Source organism: Haliotis asinina, chromosome 8 (assembly GCF_037392515.1).
Source record: "Haliotis asinina isolate JCU_RB_2024 chromosome 8, JCU_Hal_asi_v2, whole genome shotgun sequence".
Classification (NCBI taxonomy): domain Eukaryota; kingdom Metazoa; phylum Mollusca; class Gastropoda; order Lepetellida; family Haliotidae; genus Haliotis; species Haliotis asinina.
Genome location: NC_090287.1, coordinates 24,979,431 through 24,999,797, shown reverse-complemented (window position 1 = coordinate 24,999,797; position 20,367 = coordinate 24,979,431). Strand labels below are relative to the sequence as shown.

The window sequence follows — 20,367 nt, the reverse complement described above, 5'->3', positions numbered from 1 at the left end:
GCTAAACGCTGGTGTATGCCTTGGCAGGAACATGACGTTTATCTGGCTTAATTAAGTTACCTGCAGTTACTGACCATAAAGATAGAATGTTAACAATATGATGTCATCCCCAGTTAATGTTATGACGGTACCAATGGAACATAACCATTTATGACATGAACCTTACTAACATTTCTGTGCAAAAACATACCATCTTTCCGTTCCGTCTCTGGTTCCTCTGATATTTCTGTGTCATCAATCTCAGTATCATCCTGCCCCTCAGATTTTCCAACGCCACTATCTGCCTCTTGTTTCTTGGGGGGAGTGTCCTGATTGATACCCAGCTGTTCTTCAATACTTACAAACTGCAAAGTAAAATAAACAATGGAAATAAATAAAACTAATCATTTGTACATCACCCTTCCAAGAATGATTGCACGAGAGTGATGACTACTGGTAGGCGTTTGCAATGAGATGTTTTTTGAGTTCTTGCTGAAAGGAGCTACGGAAGGAACTGGTGCCTAATGTCCAGAGGGAGTTCCACAGGACTGACCCTGCTTTCTCAAAAACTCCATCACCAAATGTTTTTGTTGTTTCGGGAACATCAAACTGAATAAGATGAGCTGAACAGAGACATTTTTTGAGGGACGTGCAAAGAAATTAGAGTTCGAAGATAAACTGGTGCCATTTTTTGCAAAGACTTGAAGACAAAGGTCCAGAGTTTGTAACTGATTCATTGCTGGATAGGTAGCGAACGAAACCTCTTTACAAACAGTGTTACGTGTTCATATCTTGATATGCGTGTCAAAAGCCTTCTGGACACAATGTAACTTGTCAAGCTGGTTTTGTTGGAACCTGTACACACTTGTGTACATAGGCTATTGTAGTAGCGTAGCTGGGATGTCCCCATGGTACTGACAAGGACTTCTCCAAGTTCTGTGGGGTCAATCTAAAGTAAAGCCTTCTTTAGCTAAAATATATGTGCTCTGAGCATGCACTTTGTGGATGGATACAGTGCTTTATAAATACTCCTTATTACCATTATATTTCTTTTCTGGAAGTAGGCAGATTTGCATTCAGAATTTACATGTTGGTCCATGGTGTATATGGTGACTCCGAGATTCCATGCTCTAAACTTGGGGAGATCTCGTTGCTACCCACTTTCAGATATGGAAATGATTTCCTTGACAAGACCTGTCTAGAGCTGAATATCAAGACTTCTGTTTTGTCATCATTCAACGTGAAGAAATTGTCCTACATCTAAAATCATTTACACAGTTTGCGATAGTTTATGAGTTCTCACTATGTACCTAACTGGTATTTTAGTAAGTCATCACACCATCATCTGGGGCTATGTTGCATAGGTGTTTCAACAAGAAGACAAAGTCATCAATAGCCCGAGCAATGGCAAAATATTCTTCATGAATATGTCTTTGAGTTATGATTATGTCAAATGTTTGGTGTGTATATAGCAATGTGGAAGGAGAGTACTGAAAGGTTTCAAAGTTCTGCTCCAGAAAGAAATGCATGTACTGCCAACAAATTCCGTTTAAGCCAAAACGGTTGCTATGGAAACAAAAAAAAACATTCAGAAATCCAAAACTACCAAAAGGTACCAGTTCACCACTAGACCTATCTGTGTAGGAAATTTGGTGATGAAACAGTGAACAGCTTTTAAAGGTCAAATGCAACCAAAATATCAAACATAATTAAACCACATTTAACACATATTCATGACATATAATATACATTGCTGCTTTTAAAAAAACAAATAAACAAAATTATAAGCTTACAATCGTGATTCAAAAGTGAAATATTTTGTACTTGGGCTTACTTCCCCCGAAACAAAGCCCCCGGGAGACCGAACCCAGTCATAGCGGGTGGATATGCACTCAAGTGTAACAACGGCTTCCAATTGGCTGTTTCATTTGCTGATATGCTGAGAGTTCATTGTGTGTACAGAAAGATGATCTGTTTGATGGGCATTTTAGAAGTAGAGCGAGTCACAAGAAAGTAAGATTCTTCATGGATAACAACTTCTTATTGTGTACTTGATGCGTCGTTTCAGTATGGATCCATATACTGTTGTCAAACAAAATCATATACACTAAAAGAAGTCGTTATCCATGAAGAATGTATATAGAGATGTTGGGTTTTCAAAATACACGTTCTCTGAATTTGCGCTCGATCCAATAAAAAATCATGTCAGTAGAAATGGTAAACTACTGCATGGCTGGAATCTGTCATTCGTCCAAGTACAAAGCAGGACTTGAAACTGACAAGAGTTTGCACCAGTTTCCGACACATCCAGTCATCCAAAAAAATGAATGTAGTTTGTTTGCAACCCATAGACATAAAAACTGTCATGTGTATCACACGTGCCTAATTACATAATGTGGCAGAGACGTGACTCGGGTGCACAAGTCATAAATCAACTTATTTTCTTTATGTCGTATAGTCTGATAGGTGTTAGGTTCAAATTGCACGTGGTCAATGATTGAAGTTGTGTATTGCATGTTGTCTTTGCAGACAGGCAGACAGACATATAGGTGTGAATACACCAGACACCGAGCTTTCTCTGTGACAGAGACTGCTTACCACAATCAACAAGCTGTTTTACGTAACGAGTAAATTATTTACTTGTTTGTGTACACAACCAAGATTAGACTACTGCTCACGACCTCAGACGCTGGGCATGCATACTGTTTCAAGCTCCGCGAACCAATTCACTGCGCATGCATTATGGAAGCAGCGCAGCACAGCTGTTGAAACCAGTTTCCCCCCAGCGCTGGGGGGAATTTAGTGAAACGTTTGAACTCCAATTTCGTGGGCTTTTTTTTCATCACGTTTTTTTCAACTTTATAGGTTGAATTGGCATTTTTTATGATTTGTTTCGGTAAATGCATACCTAAAGGTACCAGAATCTGCAAAGTTGTGTTTTACATGGCATGTGACCTTTAAGTTCTGCTCTGGAAAAGACAAATCCGCACAGATGCACGGACGGCCTGAGTCCATTTTAATAACCCCTGCAAAACACATTGCGGTTGACAATAATCCAAAACATTCTGTGAGTAAGTATGGTTCTAAGATGATTTTAGCATTTTCCAACAATATCATGCTGAGAAAACCAGAACTGGCAGCAAACATACCTGTGGGGAATCAAAGCCAGGTCTTCCGCATGACATGCAAATGCTTTAACCACTAGACTATACAACTGCCACAAAAACACTGTCATAAGTATGATAACACTTCTCTCTACTTTTAAGAATAAAGTATCAAGTTTGCATTAATTCTCATATATTTAACATTTTCATACTGACATTTGTCTTAAAGGCACTATATTACACCACATGTTCTCCAAAAATAAATAATGCATTTCTATCAATAATATACTACCGACAGAAAATAAGGGAACTAAGAAATTGAATGTAGATGACTTTGACTGTGACAGGGTCCGTTATCGTGGCGTTTCTCCCAAACGCAACATCCAATGACAATGGAATTTCGCATAATGCATGCCCAGCATGTGCTACACGTGCATACAGAAGTTAACTCCTGTAAAAGTGCTGGAGAAGTCGCACTCACTAATGCAATAGAGATTGACACTTACTGACAGAAATGCCTCCGAGGCAGTATCTCGGCCTCGGTGAAGCAATAAAATGGAGAAATGTGGGGATGATAGAGGGGGGGAACATCATTATGTGAAGTTGCCCGGTATATGGGTAAATCAAAAAGTGTAATTTCACGCCTGTGGGATAAGTACCGTAAAACGGGTGGGGTTGCAACGAGACCTGGGTGTGGTAGACCAAAATCAACGACACCACGACAGGATCGTCTCATTACATTAATTGCTCTATGCGATAGGTTTAAATCGGCCCCTGCCATCAATAGAGAATTCCGCACACTCACTGGAAGACACATTTCAACCTCAACCGTTAAAAACCCACTCTATCAAGCTCGTCTGAAAGCAAGACAGCCTTTTAAGGGTGTCACCCTTTCAGCTCACCATAAGTGCCAAAGATTGGCATGGGCTAGGCAGCATCAGGGACGGGCTATGCGCCACTGGCGTTACACCATGTTCTCTGATGAGTCAAGGTTTTGCCTACGATTCACAGATGGCAGAAAACGTTGTTGGCGTCGGAGCGGGGAGCGATATGCCAGAGCAGCAATTCTTGACCATGATCGATATGGAAGTGGTAGTGTCATGGTTTGGGGTGGGATTACACATGACAGACGAACAGATTTGGTCATCATTAACGGAGCCATGACTGGTCAGCGATACGTTGACCAAATATTGCGTCCTGTTGTGGCTCCATTGGCTAGAGTTATCGGCCAAAATTTTGTATTCCAAGATGATAATGCCAGACCACATCGGCCCCGAATTGTCTCCGCTTATCTCCGACAAGAAGGTATCCAGACATTGGACTGGCCCTCTAAGTCCCCAGACCTGTCCCCAATTGAACATCTCTGGGACGTTCTTGGTCAAAGGGTGTACGCCAGGGACCAAGGACCCGCCAACCTGGCCCAGCTTGGTTCAGCTCTCCAAGAGGAATGGCGGGCAATACCACGGGCAACCATCCGGAAACTGATTAACAGCATGCCATCAAGGTGCCGTGAATGTGTTGCCCAACATGGTGGACACGCCAGATATTGAACTTGACGCCTAAATTTGATTTAGTGGATATTTAAAGCAGTTTCAAATTCGCTATTATTTCATTAGTTCCCTTATTTCTTGTCGGTAGTATACTAACTATAAGCCCTCAAGGAAGCTACTATATGACTTTTTTTTACAATTACAACATTAAATTTTCGAGTTAAAGTTTGAAGAATTAATGCCACATTGCATTAAATCACACCTTGAGTCCACTACCAGCCATAAATTATTTCAAATGAACCTCATTGAGTTATGTCTAATGGAGCACCCTTTACGAATATCCTATGCACAGCTTCATAGAAACCAGTTCGGTAAACACCACCAGCACATTGTTTGACAGTTTTCTATGTACAGAGCATTTGTTTACATTTCATATATGGGAAATGTTATATGTTTGTAAGCTGTTCACCTCATGGTTTCAACAAGTGTTAATGTGGCTATGTACCCCATCGTTAATGACGACTAATATTAATAATATATTCACTACTTGTTACTTTTTGGTCACACACAAGATGCATGATATGACTGGTATGTGTATAATAACCCAATGTAGACTGTCGACAAAACTGAAGACCTTGGCTGCAATATTTTATGAGATATCGCGCTAACATATGTTTGAAAAGTGAACAAACTGTCATGGTCAAATTAAAAATAAGATCAAGGTCACCAAAATCACCTCATGTCTATGTAATCCCCGAATGCAGGCTGTCACTAAATTTGAAGACTTTGGGTACGACAGTGCATGAGATATGAGTGAGTGAGTGAGTTTAGTTTTACGCCGCTTTTAGCAATATTCCACCAATATCACAGTGGAGGGCACCAGAAAATGGGCTTCACACATTGTACCCATGTGGGGAATCGAACCCGGGCCCTTGGCGTGATGAGCTAATGCTTTAACCATTAGGCTACCCCACCGCCCCACATGAGATATGAGCTTAACAAGGGCTTGAAAAGTGGTCCAAAGGTCGGGCTGACCTTGAAGATAAAGTCAAGATCACCTAAATTGACTAGTTTCAACATACTGCCTGAATAAGACATTGGGCACAACAGTTTATGAGATACTACGTCACCAAATTTGACTCGTGTCTGCATAATCCCCCAGTGTAGCCCCTCAGTCTCACCAAATTTGAAGACATTGGGTAAAACACTTCATGAGATATTCATATTGTGTTAACAAAAAACGGGACATATGTATGAACGGATGTACGGATGTACAGACACTGCGGAATATATAGTCCCCCTTCCGCGTTGCGGCGGGGGACAATTATCAATTTCAGGCAAGTTAAAAGGGATAATAACTCCTACAGGACTATCAACAGGATATCAATGCTACAATAATTATAATATGGGCCAAAATATTGCAACAAATGTGATTCATTGTGCCTTTTACCTCAGCTTTTGCAAGGTGACATCTTTCTTGAGATTGTAAATATGATAATTAGAATCATAGAAAAGCATAAATCATCAGTTCTAATGATCATGTATTGAGTCTTACCTCAGTGGGTACAATGAATTCAGGGTTGGCTACCTCCACTTTAAATTCTCGAACAAATGCTTTAGGGAAATAACCTTTTCTTCCATCAGCTGTCTACAATAATGAAAAAGAGCACACTGCACAAACTACAGCGCAACTGACAAAGTTGAGAGAAGTCAGTATCAACAAGAAACAATTCAACATAAGGGTGAAACAATACAGTTATAATATGGATCACAATACAAAGGTGTGGATAACATAAGTAATATACATAAGTAGTATCCAAATAAAGATATTCACATATCGCATGGGAACTGGTTGTACAAAGTATTGTAAGAGCAGATTTGAGAGGAAAAGCTAGGTTCAGATACATATAGATATTGTTGTTAGTGACCGTGATATTTAAATTACAATATATTTTACAATATCTGGCTGAACAAAAATTGCTAGTGTCATCAAACAATTAGTAAAAAATTTAATTTAGCAGCCTATTGATGCTGAAAAACACATATCATATATCATATCTTCTTACATACCTGTGAGTGAAAAAGACGTGCTATAAATAGTATTATCAAACATATGCATGAGATCATCTCAGTGACAGGATACACACAACAACTGATAAAATTAATGATATAAGACACACTCAGGCCTCCCTAAGTAATTGAAGGAATTACTGCAAATTTGAAGGAATTGCATTTCCACTCGTGAAACAATTGGAGTGATAAAACACTGATATCAGTAGTTTAGCGGTAATAACATAAACACAACGGCCCTATCGGAAGCAATGTTGGTAATACTTGAAACACGCTCGGCCATCTTTGGAGATTTCTCAGCTCCATGCCATGATTTGTCAGCCGCGTCCTGAAACTCACACATCAAAACATGGCGTCACTAGGAAGAGCACCTGTCTCGGTGAGATTTGTTATTAGTTTCTACTGTTTTCATTTTTATAATTGTCCATCTTTGACCACCTGTGTTGAATGCGCCTAGGTATGAGGAGTTGTCAGAGCCATAGATTATTTTTGTAGGGAAAGATTGTCACTGCAAAAGAGCCTTGTAACTCTTGCCCCTGGAGGTTGTTTACGTCTGAACATCAGAAGCCTCCGGTGACATGACTTATGACTCTCTTTTCAATGACAATCTTTTCCTACAAAAATAATCTATAGCTCTGACAACAAATCATACCTACACGCATTCAACACAGGTGGTCAAAGATGGATGATTATAAAAATGGAAACAGTAGAAACAGCAAAACAAAACTCACTGAGACAGGTGCTCTTCCTAGTGACGCCATGTTTGATGTGTGTGTTTCAAGTATTACTGACATTGCGTCCGATAGGGCCATTGTGTTTATGTTATTACCGCTAAACTACCAATATCGCTGCAATTGTTTCGCAATTTGGCTGTGTTTGTTTACATTCGAGATGCAATTCCTTCAAATTTGCCGTAATTCCTTCAGTTACTTAGGGGGGCCTGATACTGTCATGCAGTAATAATGCTTACCTCCCCTCCCCACAAGTCCGGTCGATTCCCAGCTGATTTACTTTTCACATTAATTATCTCTCCACCTTTGAAATTCAAAAATGCTGGGCCCTTCTTATCAAACTTCATTAAGGTGGAGACATATGAGATTATTCCTGAAAGGACAATTAATCAAAGTTTACTCAAAATAGCATGATTGTGGTGGAAATAACAAGTTCAGCATGAATCTGATAAAGTTCGCTGTAAATTCATCCACAGAAACTTGTTCAGTTGTCAACAGCAAGCATGTGAAGGAAAGGAAATGAGCTCTAATGTTTATGGTATGAATACACAGTAAGCTATATTGTGTATTATGTAATATGCCAGCTGTATCATGATATATGGCAGCAGTCTGAATGTACAAGTTTGGACCAGAGAATCCAGTGATCAACAGCATGAGCATTAGCCCATGGAACCGGGTGAGTGAATGATTTACTTTTATGCCACACTCAGCAATATTTCAGCTGTATGGTGGCAGTCTGTAAATAATCAAGTCTGGACCAGAAAATCCAGTGACCAAAAACATGAACATCCATCTGCACAATTGGGAACTGATGACATGTATCAACCAAATCAGCTAGTCTGACCACCTGATCCTGTTAGTTGCCTCTTAAGAAAAGTATAGTCACCATGGAACTGGGATACAATGACATGAGTCAACCATGTCTGCAAGCCTGACCAATTGATCTGTTAGCTGCCTGTTACATTAACATTAGGCACCCTCCCAGAAAACATAATATGACAAGATTTGAAAAATAGCTGCGTTTTATGCTTCATGTGCTTCTAAACATGAGCACCTAATACAATTAGCATCAATGATAGTGATTGTCAGCATCATCATGATCATCATTAAAAACTAACATTTGAATTCTGCCATCTATAAACTTTAGTCTGATGGGAAGTGTCAACTATATTGAATTTACACATTATCTGTTCTACAAGGGAATGCGATGGGTGAGTCACTGTTACACCCCTAATACCCGAATGGTATGGCTTTCTGTTATCATGACTATAGGCTGTCTGTGTATTTTGCATGTAATCGACTGGTAGTGATATCGACATGCGAATCAATGATTTGAATTTTAATATGGTCAAACTGTTGTTTGAACCACTGGAAACCGTATTGAAACATTCAAAACCAAAACTTATACAATACCGATTCGACGAAACCGTTCTAGCGTGTGTGTTTTGATTCATGTTGCATATGAACCTCAAACATGCTAAAGATACAAGACGACCAGACGGTGAGACACACCGGGTCACCATGTCATCAGCAACAAGGAGACGATTTCTCAAGATATTACGAACCAAATTCTACGTTATTAAACAAGAAACCTTACCTTCGCATTTTTTATCCGCACAAACCCTCTGGTCCGATATCTGTGCACCATATACAACATTAAATAGAAATATTAATAGATACGCAGGCACCTTTCTGTGGGCTGCCATGTTGTTGCTCCGCACTTATTACACGTCAGCCGATAATTATCGAGCAATGACTGCTCCCTAGTAAACGAGATTACGGATTTTGTAAGTTATCCTTCTTTAATTTAGTAATATCTTGTCACTACTCATATAAAGAAATATTTTCACAATTTTTGTCTGAAAATCTATTGTTAAGACACGCTGTTCTTTAATTCTAAAATATGATGAGCTATTGAGGGGAGCATTAATTTCACTATATTTTATGCCTCTGGGGATAATAGAATCACAAATGATTGATCTGCTGGTGACACCAAGACGAAATATGGCGAGAGGAAAGAGCGTAGTGAATACCTATTTCTACCGGTTTTAAGATAGTCACTTTTATTACATTATTGCTGGAAACTGAAAGTTGGAGATAATATTCAAACAAAATAAATCATGTTAATCATACAAAATATATACATGTACTTAGCACATTTAGATATGGAATTAACTACCAATAGTTTTATATCTCCTCAATGTTCCCTATGTCATGTCAAGAATATTGCATAATATTCTCTCTCTCTCTCTCTCTCTCTGTGTGTGTGTGTGTGTGTGTGTGTGTGTGTGTGTGTGTGTGTGTGTGTGTGTGTGTGTCACACACACACGCTCAACAACAACAACTCCATCACTTCACCAGCCTTGCCATAATTTTTATAGGTGAATAGTCTTTATACCAAAATGATCAAAACTTTTGCCGACCCATTCTCCTCCCTATATGCACAATATTTAGCCTGACTGGACTGTTTTTAACATTGTTTCACCTTTTAACTGACATATCTCGAGTCTGTACCTGGTCTCGGGCTGCAATATTGGTCCATAGCAACTCAAGCCTTTCGTACGATATTACTCTTTGGTCAGACTCGATAACTTGACTCACTGCTTATCACTCTTCCAGTCCCCGGGTTATCTAGCTGGTACTGTAAGAAATATTTAAAGGCGGTCGTCTACTAGAAGGGAGTGAGTGTAGTTTTACGCCACACTCAGAAATATTCCAGCTTTATGGTGGCGGTCTGTAAATAATCGAGGCTGGACCAGACAATCCAGTGATCAACAGCATGAACATTAATCCGTGCACTTGCGAACCGATGACGTGTGTCAACCAAGTCAGCGTACCTGACCACCCGATCCCGTTAGTAGCCTCTTCGACAGACATAGTCGCCTTATATGGCAAGCATGGGTTGCTGGAGAACTATTCTACCCCGCACCTTCACGGCTCTCGACTAGAATACTGCTGGGAACAAACAAAAAAATCAGCATGAATAAAAATTTCGGTCACAAACACCTGAGGTGATATGAAAAGAGGGTTTATTAACACCGCATTCAAGAACATTGCACCTACATGATGAAGTCAATGTCACCCATTCTGACACAGAATCCCCAGTTTGAAACACGCTAATTGTCAAAATTATAAATTATATTTTAGTCACTTTTACGGGATTCTTTTTATTGAAGGAAGTGTTAACAACACAGGTAAGAAGTTGTAGTACTCAAAGGGAGTTAGTAAAATCTCTATCACTTCTCACTTCTTTTACCTGCGTGACTTTTCTTTATGATGACCGCATAACATATTGACGTGATATACTATTCACAAACAGAAAGTGGGTGGGAGGATGAGTGAAACTGTTACATCACATCGGCAATATTGCAGTCATATTATCGCCATGAAAACAGGTTAATTACGGAGAAATGTGTGTCATCAAAGAACAACAAAACATTAAGTTAGGTATCACAGTTACTGACAATTTCAAATGACAAAATATTCTACATACATCAACAAAACATTCAAAGTATCAAGATACTATCTATGGACCACCAGCAATCAACCTGTCAGATAATCTATACAGGTAAAGGGAAAGGGTGGCCCAGACATCTGAGACGTCGCTGTTCCAGAAGAGTTGTGTGCCTTTAGCAAGCCCAAATCCTCTGATCGTGGGTTCGCATCCCGGGTCAACCCGATTACGTTTCTGTGTTCCTCTACATCGTTTGCGTTTGTGAAAACGACACAAACCAATACAATGAACAAGACAATTCCTTTAAATATTTCAATTTCTTCCTACCTCGGGATGTCCCCCGCCGTTAATGTTGCCGAAATATTGCTAAAAGCCAAACACACTCACTCGCTATATCGGACACTGCTCCAGTCTATGAGCCACCGTGGCCGACAGTGCGTGGGTCAGTGGGACGAGGTAGCACAGCCTTGCACTGAGAGATTCTAGAAAGACCTCTTTTGAAAAGGTTGGCGATTACCGTGCGTGTTTAATGTGTGTGATTATCCTTGAGGATATAAGGGAATAACCAGACAAGTGTGTGTGTGCAATGTTAAAAGCTGAGTGTTTGTATACCACTTTGTATTTTGAATTCATTTGTTTCTCAATCTAATGCATTTTAATAAATCGAAAATGTGAACGAAAGAGTATGACTTCCGTCAACATTATGTAAGTACTGGCTATGAAACGATATATATTGCTGTATTGTCCTTTGATTTTCGTGGTAGTTTGTATGGAAAGGTATGTTGTTTTTAGTTTCGAAAATGACTTTATTCAATACATCGATCACATTAAAAACCTGAGATCACCAATTGTACAGTTGTGTACGTGCTTCAAAGTTGAACCCATGTAGTCCTCGATGTCAGTTACTGTATGTTGACGAACCTGGGTGCTTTTTATCAACAGTAGTATACCTAGGACGCTAACTTACATCGGTTTCAACGACATGGAATTAAGCCAATCGCTGGTAGGGGACGATTCATCTTAAAACCAAAATGCCCGCAGAGGGAAGTTTAAGTTTGACAGCGAAACAGATTCTTACTAACTGGAACAACAAGGGAGGGTAGCTAAATTAACAACCATTTGTTTCCTTCACATCTTCAAAATACTGATCAATTGTCTAGTATCCTTGAGCCTATCCAGGCAACATGACATGTGACGTACTGGGCCCCGTCTTGCATGTAGCAAGTTGGAGCGTGCAAAGGAAGCCAGGTTCCAGTTTACTTTGCTTGATCCTTTCTATGACGTCATACTGGCTGCACTTTGCAAAATTGTCATGTGACCCTGTCTATGACGTCACAATCATACCTTAGAGATTCTCATTCCAGTAGACACAGCGCTTGCGTCAGGTCACAGAAATACATGTCTCTCCTCTCTTTGAACTCTGAAGTTCGTAAACATATCACTCGCAAGTTAAACATGGCTCCGGATTTGGTGAAAGTCGTATTCAAGCTGTATCATCTACCAGAAAATGTTGAAAGGTGTCTTAAAGATGAAAGCGACAGAAGAAATGCTGTCAACGTTGCCCTCCTCGGTTCCATCCGTCAGCTTGGTCGGTGGACACTTGAGAAACAGCTGATTGCCAAAGCTTCCTCTTCTGAAAGTAATGTGTGGGAGGTCAGTGTTGAACTTCCGGTGTCCTCGTCCTTTGAATGGTCATGGCTGGTGGCTGATGACAAGAAAGTCCTCTTCTGGGATCCCGCACAAGACAGAAGGTAATGAAAATCAGTTCTCCACATCTCTGCAAAACTCGTTCATTGTAACATTCGTTATTAACTTAAACACCTGAGAGAGTAGTGAGAAGAAGGCGATACATAATATAGTATTTCTTTGTTGTGGAATATTGAAATGGACTTATCTATTGTTTCAGGTCGCGACTGTCCTACCACGAAGGAGTGATGTATGCATCCTGGGGACGGGACCCCAACTATTTTGTCTCCCAGACCTGCGCCCTGAAACTGGAGACTCACTATTGCTGTGCAGCAGGGGAAGCTCTCGCTGTTGTAGGCTCGGAGCCATGTCTTGGATCCTGGAAATCTAAGAAAGCATTGATAGCTCACGAGTACCCGGAGTCATCAGGAATCTGGAGGGTAAGTACACTAGTGCAACACAGAGTATATTGTAATGTTTGGTGAATAGGAATTATTTAAACCTGGAGGCACATTAAGTAAAAATCGTCTTCATTGATGAAATTCACAAACAATTGTCGTCTCTATCAGTATCCGTTTGATGTTTTACTTCAGGCAAATACTCTACTGGACATCCACCGTGACTACCAGTGGAAGTGGACGGTCATCGATGTGAAGACGAGGAAGGTGAAGAGATGGGAGGAGTGTGCCAATAGATTCATTTCCACCAACTGTGAGCAACTCTCCATCCGGGCACCCTGGAACATGCCATCATCCACCTTGTCCCACTCCTCCATCATCCAGGAGCAGACGATCGACATGGCCAAAGTGGCCAAGTTCTATGATACCGTGGAGAACTGTGATGAACTCTTGACCTCGGAGATGATTCACGTGACGTCTGGGTGGCACACACGACGGAAGACGAAGAGGAAACCATTTGTCAGTAAGTACAGCCTTTCATTTATTTTTCTGATAGCTCATGAAAGAAAAGTTACCAGTTGGCAGTAATTTACACTTTCGGGTTAAATCCCTTGGGTTTGTGAGGATCCGCTTATTGTGGGTTCAAATGCTGATGGTTCCACACCTGTGCTTAGTAGTGAGTTATGATGATGCGTCACTTTTCAACTCATGTAGTGAGTCAACCATGTAGAAGTTCACGAAACGGGCTTTCAGTATTGTGTTACCGTGGTGAAAGAGTAAGCAGTGGTAAAATCAGGTTAGAATGCATGCCACAGTAAACTTGTAGAACCGAAGAATATTGTTCAAAAGTATTGATACATGTACACGTCCGGCAACATGTTTTCTCCCTGATCACATTAACAGTCCGTAGTACATGTGAAATATTGTTTTAACAACCAACACACTCACTCACTCATTCACTCACTCATTTACTCACTCACTCCAAACGCGCGATAGACATTGCCAGAACATTGCCAGGACATTGTCTGTGAATCTTTGGACGTACGTCAATCAGTTCTGATCGGACTGTCCTCTATCCACTCTGTTGATCTTGTCCTGTTATAGCGTATACTGTTCCTTCTGTTTCACAAGCTTAAATGAATATTATATGTCATATTTTATCAAATATTATATTTGCAGTAACGGAAACTGAGAAAATGGCAGCCTTGAAACCAAAGAAACAGTGTGAACAGAAGCCAAGAAGTCACAGGTCATTTATCAGGAAGATTCCAGGACTTGTGTGTCACGTGACCAACTTCCTGAGTGACTGTTACTACTGGCTGGAGTAGATGTGGCGTTGTCATGGAAGAAAACCTATTTCTCAAAACATTTTATAAATACTGTGTATGCTGTATGTATTTTCATAGGATCATCTTGACTGTAAATATCACCAAAATTCGTTCAAATACCTTGTTATTAATTGGAAAGCAAACTGACAAATTATGTTATGTATTTTCACATGCAATTAGCATGTCACTTGTACATATGTCAGTGAAACAGAATTAAAATTCAGTACATATACAAATCCGTCTTGTGGTGTTTCCTCCTGTGGCATGGACCATATTATGTAAGGAATAAACCCCGAAGACTCGCCAATATTCGCGCGACTGGTGGAGTCCGAGGCCGCGCGAATATTGGCGAGTCTGAGGAGTTTATTGCGCTTAAGCCTAAAATCATACATATTGGCGGCCTAGTTTCGTAACCCTTGTATCCTCTTCTGATGAGGATTTGCTGCGTGAGTCGCAAAACCTATAGCGGGAACTTGACCAAATGAATAGGTGAACAGATGATGAACCGATCCTTACTTCTTAAAAGGCAGAAAAAGAAAGTGTACCTCCCAAAATATCAAACGTTGTGGCAAGCCTCTCAGCTTCTGCATATCAAAGCTTGGAAACTATCGCAAAAAATAAAATACAGAAAAGAAAAACAATGAGCAGTTCGGATTTTCGATTCCTAGCAATATGAAAGGGAGGGGTGTGAATCCCAGTGAGGCAGCAAAATATTAAGACAAATAGTATATCTGAAGATCTGAATAGGACGCTGAGTCTGTCACAGAGGTAAGGACTCAAAGGGGTGAAAGAGTTTAGTATTACGCCGCCTTCAACAATATTCCAGCTGTATGGCGGTGGTCTGAAATAATCGAGTCTCGACCAGACAATCAAGTGATCAACAGCATGAGCATCGATCTGCGCAACTGGGAACCGATGACATGTGTCAACCAAGTCAGCGAGCCTGACCACCCGAACTCGTCAGTCGATTCTTACGACAAGTAGGGGTTACTGAAGGCCAATATTGGAACCCGGGCCTCATTGGAAAGGAACCAAAGGGGAGGCCTATACAAGGGCAACATAACTCATGAGATTGTTATTTCGATGCAGAAATTCTTGCGCCAAACTTAACCACCGATCTCGCTTTTATGAGTTTAAGAACCATGTACTCACTGGACAGACTGGTCTGACATGCATAGAAGGCTAGGCAAACTGACATCCCCACACCACAGGAGGAGAATGCATTGTTGGAGGGGATTGCCTAAAACCACGTTTTATTTGAATGGGCCCGTTGTCCATACAGACTTGACCAAAAGTCATTGAGATGAATAAATAATATGGCGATTGCTTAAAACCTTAAATTTTAAAAAAAATGAGATTCACATCGATTTTTTAAACAAACAAAAACAAAACATGACGACGACTACAATGCAACCTGTATACAATGTATGTACAACTTGACTGCAGATAAGTGGGTTATGATGATTTGGGAATCGAACCCGTGCCGCAGGCACTATAACCAGTAGGCTACCCCACAGCCTATATACGTAATTAATAAGTGAGGTAGCTTAATGGTTATAGTGCCTGCGGCGTGGGTTCGATTCCCCGCAAAGGGACAATGTGTAAAGCCCATGCGTTGTTCCCCGTTATACTGCTGCTGCTAAGTCTGTACACTTCGTAGTGGAACGTGGCGGTGCTAGAGTGACATTTGACATGTAATAAATGGATAAAAACATTGAGTTTTTGTTTCTGTAATTCAATAACTGGGGTATTACTGCTCTGATTTCTGCGTTAGGACAGGGTCAGTAATAGGGTGCTAGTATTTGAAAGTGGGACTCCAATATACGCGCTAATGTCGCCAATATACGAACCTAGGTCGCCAATAGACGAAAGATACTGGACTCCTATTCCGTTCTTATTGGAGGGATATGTTGTGTAATGGAGGCAGTTTTAGGTTTAAACTAGAATACTGTTGCGTACAAATAAAAATCTCAGTCGCTAACAGCTGAGGTGATATGAAAAGAGTTTTTATTAACACCGCATTCAAGAACATTGCACCTACATGATGAAGTCAATGTCACCCATTCTGACACAGAATCCCCAGTTTGAAACACGCTAATTGTCAAAATTATAAACTATATTTTAGTCACTTTTACGGGATTCTTTTTATTGAAGAAAGTGTTAACAACACAGGTAAGAAGTTGTAGTACTCAAAAGGAGCTAGTAAAATCTCTATCACTTCTCGCTTCTTTTACCTGCGTGACTTTTCTTTATGACGACCGCATAACATATTCACGTGATATACTATTCACAAACAGAAAGTGGGTGGGAGGGTGAGTGAAACTGTTACATCACATCGGCAATATTGCAGTCATATTATCGCCTTGAAAACAGGTTAATTACGGAGAAATGTGTGTCATCAAAGAACAACAAAACATTAAGTTAGGTATCACAGTTACTGACCATTTCAAATGACAAAATATTCTACATACATCAACAAAACATTCAAAGTATCAAGATACTATCTATGGACCACCAGCAATCAACCTGTCAGATAATCTATACAGGTAAAGGGAAAGGGTGGCCCAGACATCTGAGACGTCGCTGTTCCAGAAGAGTTGTGTGCCTTTAGCAAGCCCAAATCCTCTGATAGTGGGTTCGCATCCCGGGTCAACCCGATTACGTTTGTCTGTCAGTCAGCGCCATAGCAATGCTGGTGAGGTTCACCAGACTATCAGACCACCATCGCTTCTTCCTTTCCCCACACATCTAACAGAGATGCGGTGATATAATCACAGTTGAAAGTGGCGTAAACCCAACTTCCTCACGAGTTCAAGTAAACAAACGATAAACTAACTCGGGATGTCCCCCGCCGTTATGTTGCCGAAATATTGCTAAAAGTGTCGTAAAGCCAAACTCACTCACTCGCTATATCGGACACTGCCCCAGTCTATGAGCCACCGTGGCCGACAGTGCGTGGGTCAGTGGGACGAGGTAGCACAGCCTTGCACTGAGAGATTCTAAAAAGACCTCTTTTGAAAAGGTTGGCGATCACCGTGCGTGTTTAATGTGTGTGATTATCCTTGAGGATATAAGGGAATAACCAGACAAGTGTGTGTGTGTGTGCAATGTTAAGAGCTGAGTGTTTATATACCACTTTGTATTTTGAATTCATTTGTTTCTCTACCCAATGCATTTTAATAAATCGAAAATGTGAACGAAAGAGTATGTTTTCCGTCAACATTATGTAAGTATTGGCTATGAACGATATATATTGCTGTATAGTCCTTTGATTTTCGTGATAGTTTGTATGGAAAGGTATGTTGTTTTTAGTTTCGAAAATGACTTTATTCAATACATCGATCACATTAAAAACCTGAGATCACCAATTGTACAGTTGTGTACGTGCTTCAAAGTTGAACCCATGTAGTCCTCGATGTCAGTTACTGTATGTTGACGAACCTGGGTGCTTTTTATCAACAGTAGTATACCTAGGACGCTAACTTACATCGGTTTCAACGACATGGAATTAAGCCAATCGCTGGTAGGGGACGATTCATCTTAAAATCAAACTTGTCGCAGAGGGAAAATTGAGTTTGACAGCGAAACAGATTCTTACTAACTGGAACAACAAGGGAGGGTAGCTAAATTAACAACCATTTGTTTCCTTCACATCTTCAAAATACTGATCAATTGTCTAGTATCCTTGAGCCTATCCAGGCAACATGACATGTGACGTACTGGGCCCCGTCTTGCATGTAGCAAGTTGGAGCGTGCAAAGGAAGCCAGGTTCCAGTTTACTTTGCTTGATCCTTTCTATGACGTCATACTGGCTACACTTTGCAAAATTGTCATGTGACCCTGTCTATGACGTCACAATCATACCTTAGAGATTCTCATTCCTGTAGACACAGCGCTTGCGTCAGGTCACAGAAATACATGTCTCTCCTCTCTTTGAACTCTGAAGTTCGTAAACATATCACTCGCAAGTTAAACATGGCTCCGGATTTGGTGAAAGTCGTATTCAAGCTGTATCATCTACCAGAAAATGTTGAAAGGTGTCTTAAAGATGAAAGCGACAGAAGAAATGCTGTCAACGTTGCCCTCCTCGGTTCCATCCGTCAGCTTGGTCGGTGGACACTTGAGAAACAGCTGATTGCCAAAGCTTCCTCTTCTGAAAGTAATGTGTGGGAGGTCAGTGTTGAACTTCCGGTGTCCTCGTCCTTTGAATGGTCATGGCTGGTGGCTGATGACAAGAAAGTCCTCTTCTGGGATCCCGCACAAGACAGAAGGTAATGAAAATCAGTTCTCCACATCTCTGCAAAACTCGTTCATTGCAACATTCGTTATTAACTTAAAGACCTGAGAGAGTAGTGAGAAGAAGACGATACATAATATAGTATTTGTTTGTTGTGGAATATTGAAATGGACTTATCTATTGTTTCAGGTCGCGACTGTCCTACCACGAAGGAGTGATGTATGCATCCTGGGGACGGGACCCCAACTATTTTGTCTCCCAGACCTGCGCCCTGAAACTGGAGACTCACTATTGCTGTGCAGCAGGGGAAGCTCTCGCTGTTGTAGGCTCGGAGCCATGTCTTGGATCCTGGAAATCTAAGAAAGCATTGATAGCTCACGAGTACCCGGAGTCATCAGGAATCTGGAGGGTAAGTACACTAATGCAACATAGAGTATATTGTAATGTTTGGTGAATAGGAATTATTTAAACCTGGAGGCACATTAAGTAAAAATCGTCTTCATTGATGAAATTCACAAACAATTGTCGCCTCTATCAGTATCCGTTTGATGTTTTACTTCAGGCAAATACTCTACTGGACATCCACCGTGACTACCAGTGGAAGTGGACGGTCATCGATGTGAAGACGAGGAAGGTGAAGAGATGGGAGGAGTGTGCCAATAGATTCATTTCCACCAACTGTGAGCAACTCTCCATCAGGGGACCCTGGAACATGCCATCATCCACCTTGTCCCACTCCTCCATCATCCAGGAGCAGACGATCGACATGGCCAAGGTGGCCAAGTTCTATGATGCCGTGGAGAACTGTGATGAACTCTTGACCTCGGAGATGATTCACGTGACGTCTGGGTGGCACACACGACGGAAGACGAAGAGGAAACCATTTGTCAGTAAGTACAGCCTTTCATTTATTTTTCTGATAGCTCATGAAAGAAAAGTTACCAATTGGCAGTAATTTACACTTTCGGGTTAAATCCCTTGGGTTTGTGAGGATCCGCTTATTGTGGGTTCAAATGCTGATGGTTCCACACCTGTGCTTAGTAGTGAGTTATGATGATGCGTCACTTTTCAACTCATGTAGTGAGTCAACCATGTAGAAGTTCACGAAACGGGCTTTCAGTATTGTGTTACCGTGGTGAAAGAGTAAGCAGTGGTAAAACCAGGTTAGAATGCATGCCACAGTAAACTTGTAGAACCGAAGAATATTGTTCAAAAGTATTGATACATGTACACGTCCGGCAACATGTTTTCTCCCTGATCACATTAACAGTTCGTGGTATTGTTTTAACAACCAACTCACTCACTCACTCACTCACTCACTCCAAACGCGCGATAGACATTGCCAGAACATTGCCAGGACATTGTCTGTGAATCTTTGGACGTACGTCAATCAGTTGTGATCGGACTGTCCTCTATCCACTCTGTCGATCTTGTCCTGTTATAGCGTATACTGTTCCTTCTGTTTCACAAGCTTAAATGAATATTATATGTCATATTTTATCAAATATTATATTTGCAGTAACGGAAACTGAGAAAATGGCAGCCTTGAAACCAAAGAAACAGTGTGAACAGAAGCCAAGAAGTCACAGGTCATTTATCAGGAAGATTCCAGGACTTGTGTGTCACGTGACCAACTTCCTGAGTGACTGTTACTACTGGCTGGAGTAGATGTGGCGTTGTCATGGAAGAAAACCTATTTCTCAAAACATTTTATAAATACTGTGTATGCTGTATGTATTTTCATAGGATCATCTTGACTGTAAATATCACCAAAATTCGTTCAAATACCTTGTTATTAATTGGAAAGCAAACTGACAAATTATGTTATGTATTTTCACATGCAATTAGCATGTCACTTGTACATATGTCAGTGAAACAGAATTAAAATTC

General features: G+C 40.7%; 3 protein-coding genes across 4 annotated transcripts in view; 2 read left to right on the top strand and 1 right to left on the bottom strand.

Moving 5' to 3' along the window:
* The window catches only part of LOC137293828 (transport and Golgi organization protein 1 homolog), a 33,399-nt gene extending 24,257 nt beyond the window's left edge, over nucleotides 1-9,142 (bottom strand). The window contains exons 1-4 of one of the 2 annotated variants that reach the window (XM_067824591.1): nucleotides 8,972-9,142; nucleotides 7,614-7,747; nucleotides 6,129-6,221; nucleotides 191-344 (exon numbers count right to left, since the gene is read on the bottom strand). In XM_067824591.1, coding sequence (XP_067680692.1) covers nucleotides 191-344; nucleotides 6,129-6,221; nucleotides 7,614-7,747; nucleotides 8,972-9,080 — 490 coding nt within the window. In that variant the 5' untranslated portion in view covers nucleotides 9,081-9,142. The remainder of the gene's footprint in view (nucleotides 1-190; nucleotides 345-6,128; nucleotides 6,222-7,613; nucleotides 7,748-8,971) is intronic. The other variant, XM_067824592.1, reaches the window with a different exon arrangement.
* Nucleotides 9,143-12,283: 3,141 nt separating this feature from the next.
* LOC137293448 (uncharacterized) lies at nucleotides 12,284-14,240 on the top strand. The gene is made up of 4 exons (XM_067823985.1): nucleotides 12,284-12,579; nucleotides 12,735-12,954; nucleotides 13,108-13,435; nucleotides 14,092-14,240. The coding sequence occupies exons 1-4, from the start codon at nucleotides 12,284-12,286 to the stop codon at nucleotides 14,238-14,240; spliced, it is 993 nt and encodes a 330-aa protein (XP_067680086.1).
* Nucleotides 14,241-18,215: 3,975 nt separating this feature from the next.
* Nucleotides 18,216-20,145, top strand: LOC137293451 (uncharacterized). The gene is made up of 4 exons (XM_067823987.1): nucleotides 18,216-18,511; nucleotides 18,667-18,886; nucleotides 19,040-19,367; nucleotides 19,997-20,145. Exons 1-4 carry the CDS (start codon nucleotides 18,216-18,218, stop codon nucleotides 20,143-20,145), a joined length of 993 nt encoding a protein of 330 aa, XP_067680088.1.
* Nucleotides 20,146-20,367: the final 222 nt, after the last annotated feature.

Coding starts and splice junctions, on each gene's coding strand:
- LOC137293448 (XM_067823985.1), top strand. CDS start 12,284: ATGGCTCCGGATTTGGTGAAAGTCGTATTCAAGCTGTATCATCTACCA. Junction 12,955..13,107: donor AGTCATCAGGAATCTGGAGG/GTAAGTACACTA, acceptor GTTTTACTTCAG/GCAAATACTCTACTGGACAT. Junction 13,436..14,091: donor GAAGAGGAAACCATTTGTCA/GTAAGTACAGCC, acceptor TTATATTTGCAG/TAACGGAAACTGAGAAAATG.
- LOC137293451 (XM_067823987.1), top strand. CDS start 18,216: ATGGCTCCGGATTTGGTGAAAGTCGTATTCAAGCTGTATCATCTACCA. Junction 18,887..19,039: donor AGTCATCAGGAATCTGGAGG/GTAAGTACACTA, acceptor GTTTTACTTCAG/GCAAATACTCTACTGGACAT. Junction 19,368..19,996: donor GAAGAGGAAACCATTTGTCA/GTAAGTACAGCC, acceptor TTATATTTGCAG/TAACGGAAACTGAGAAAATG.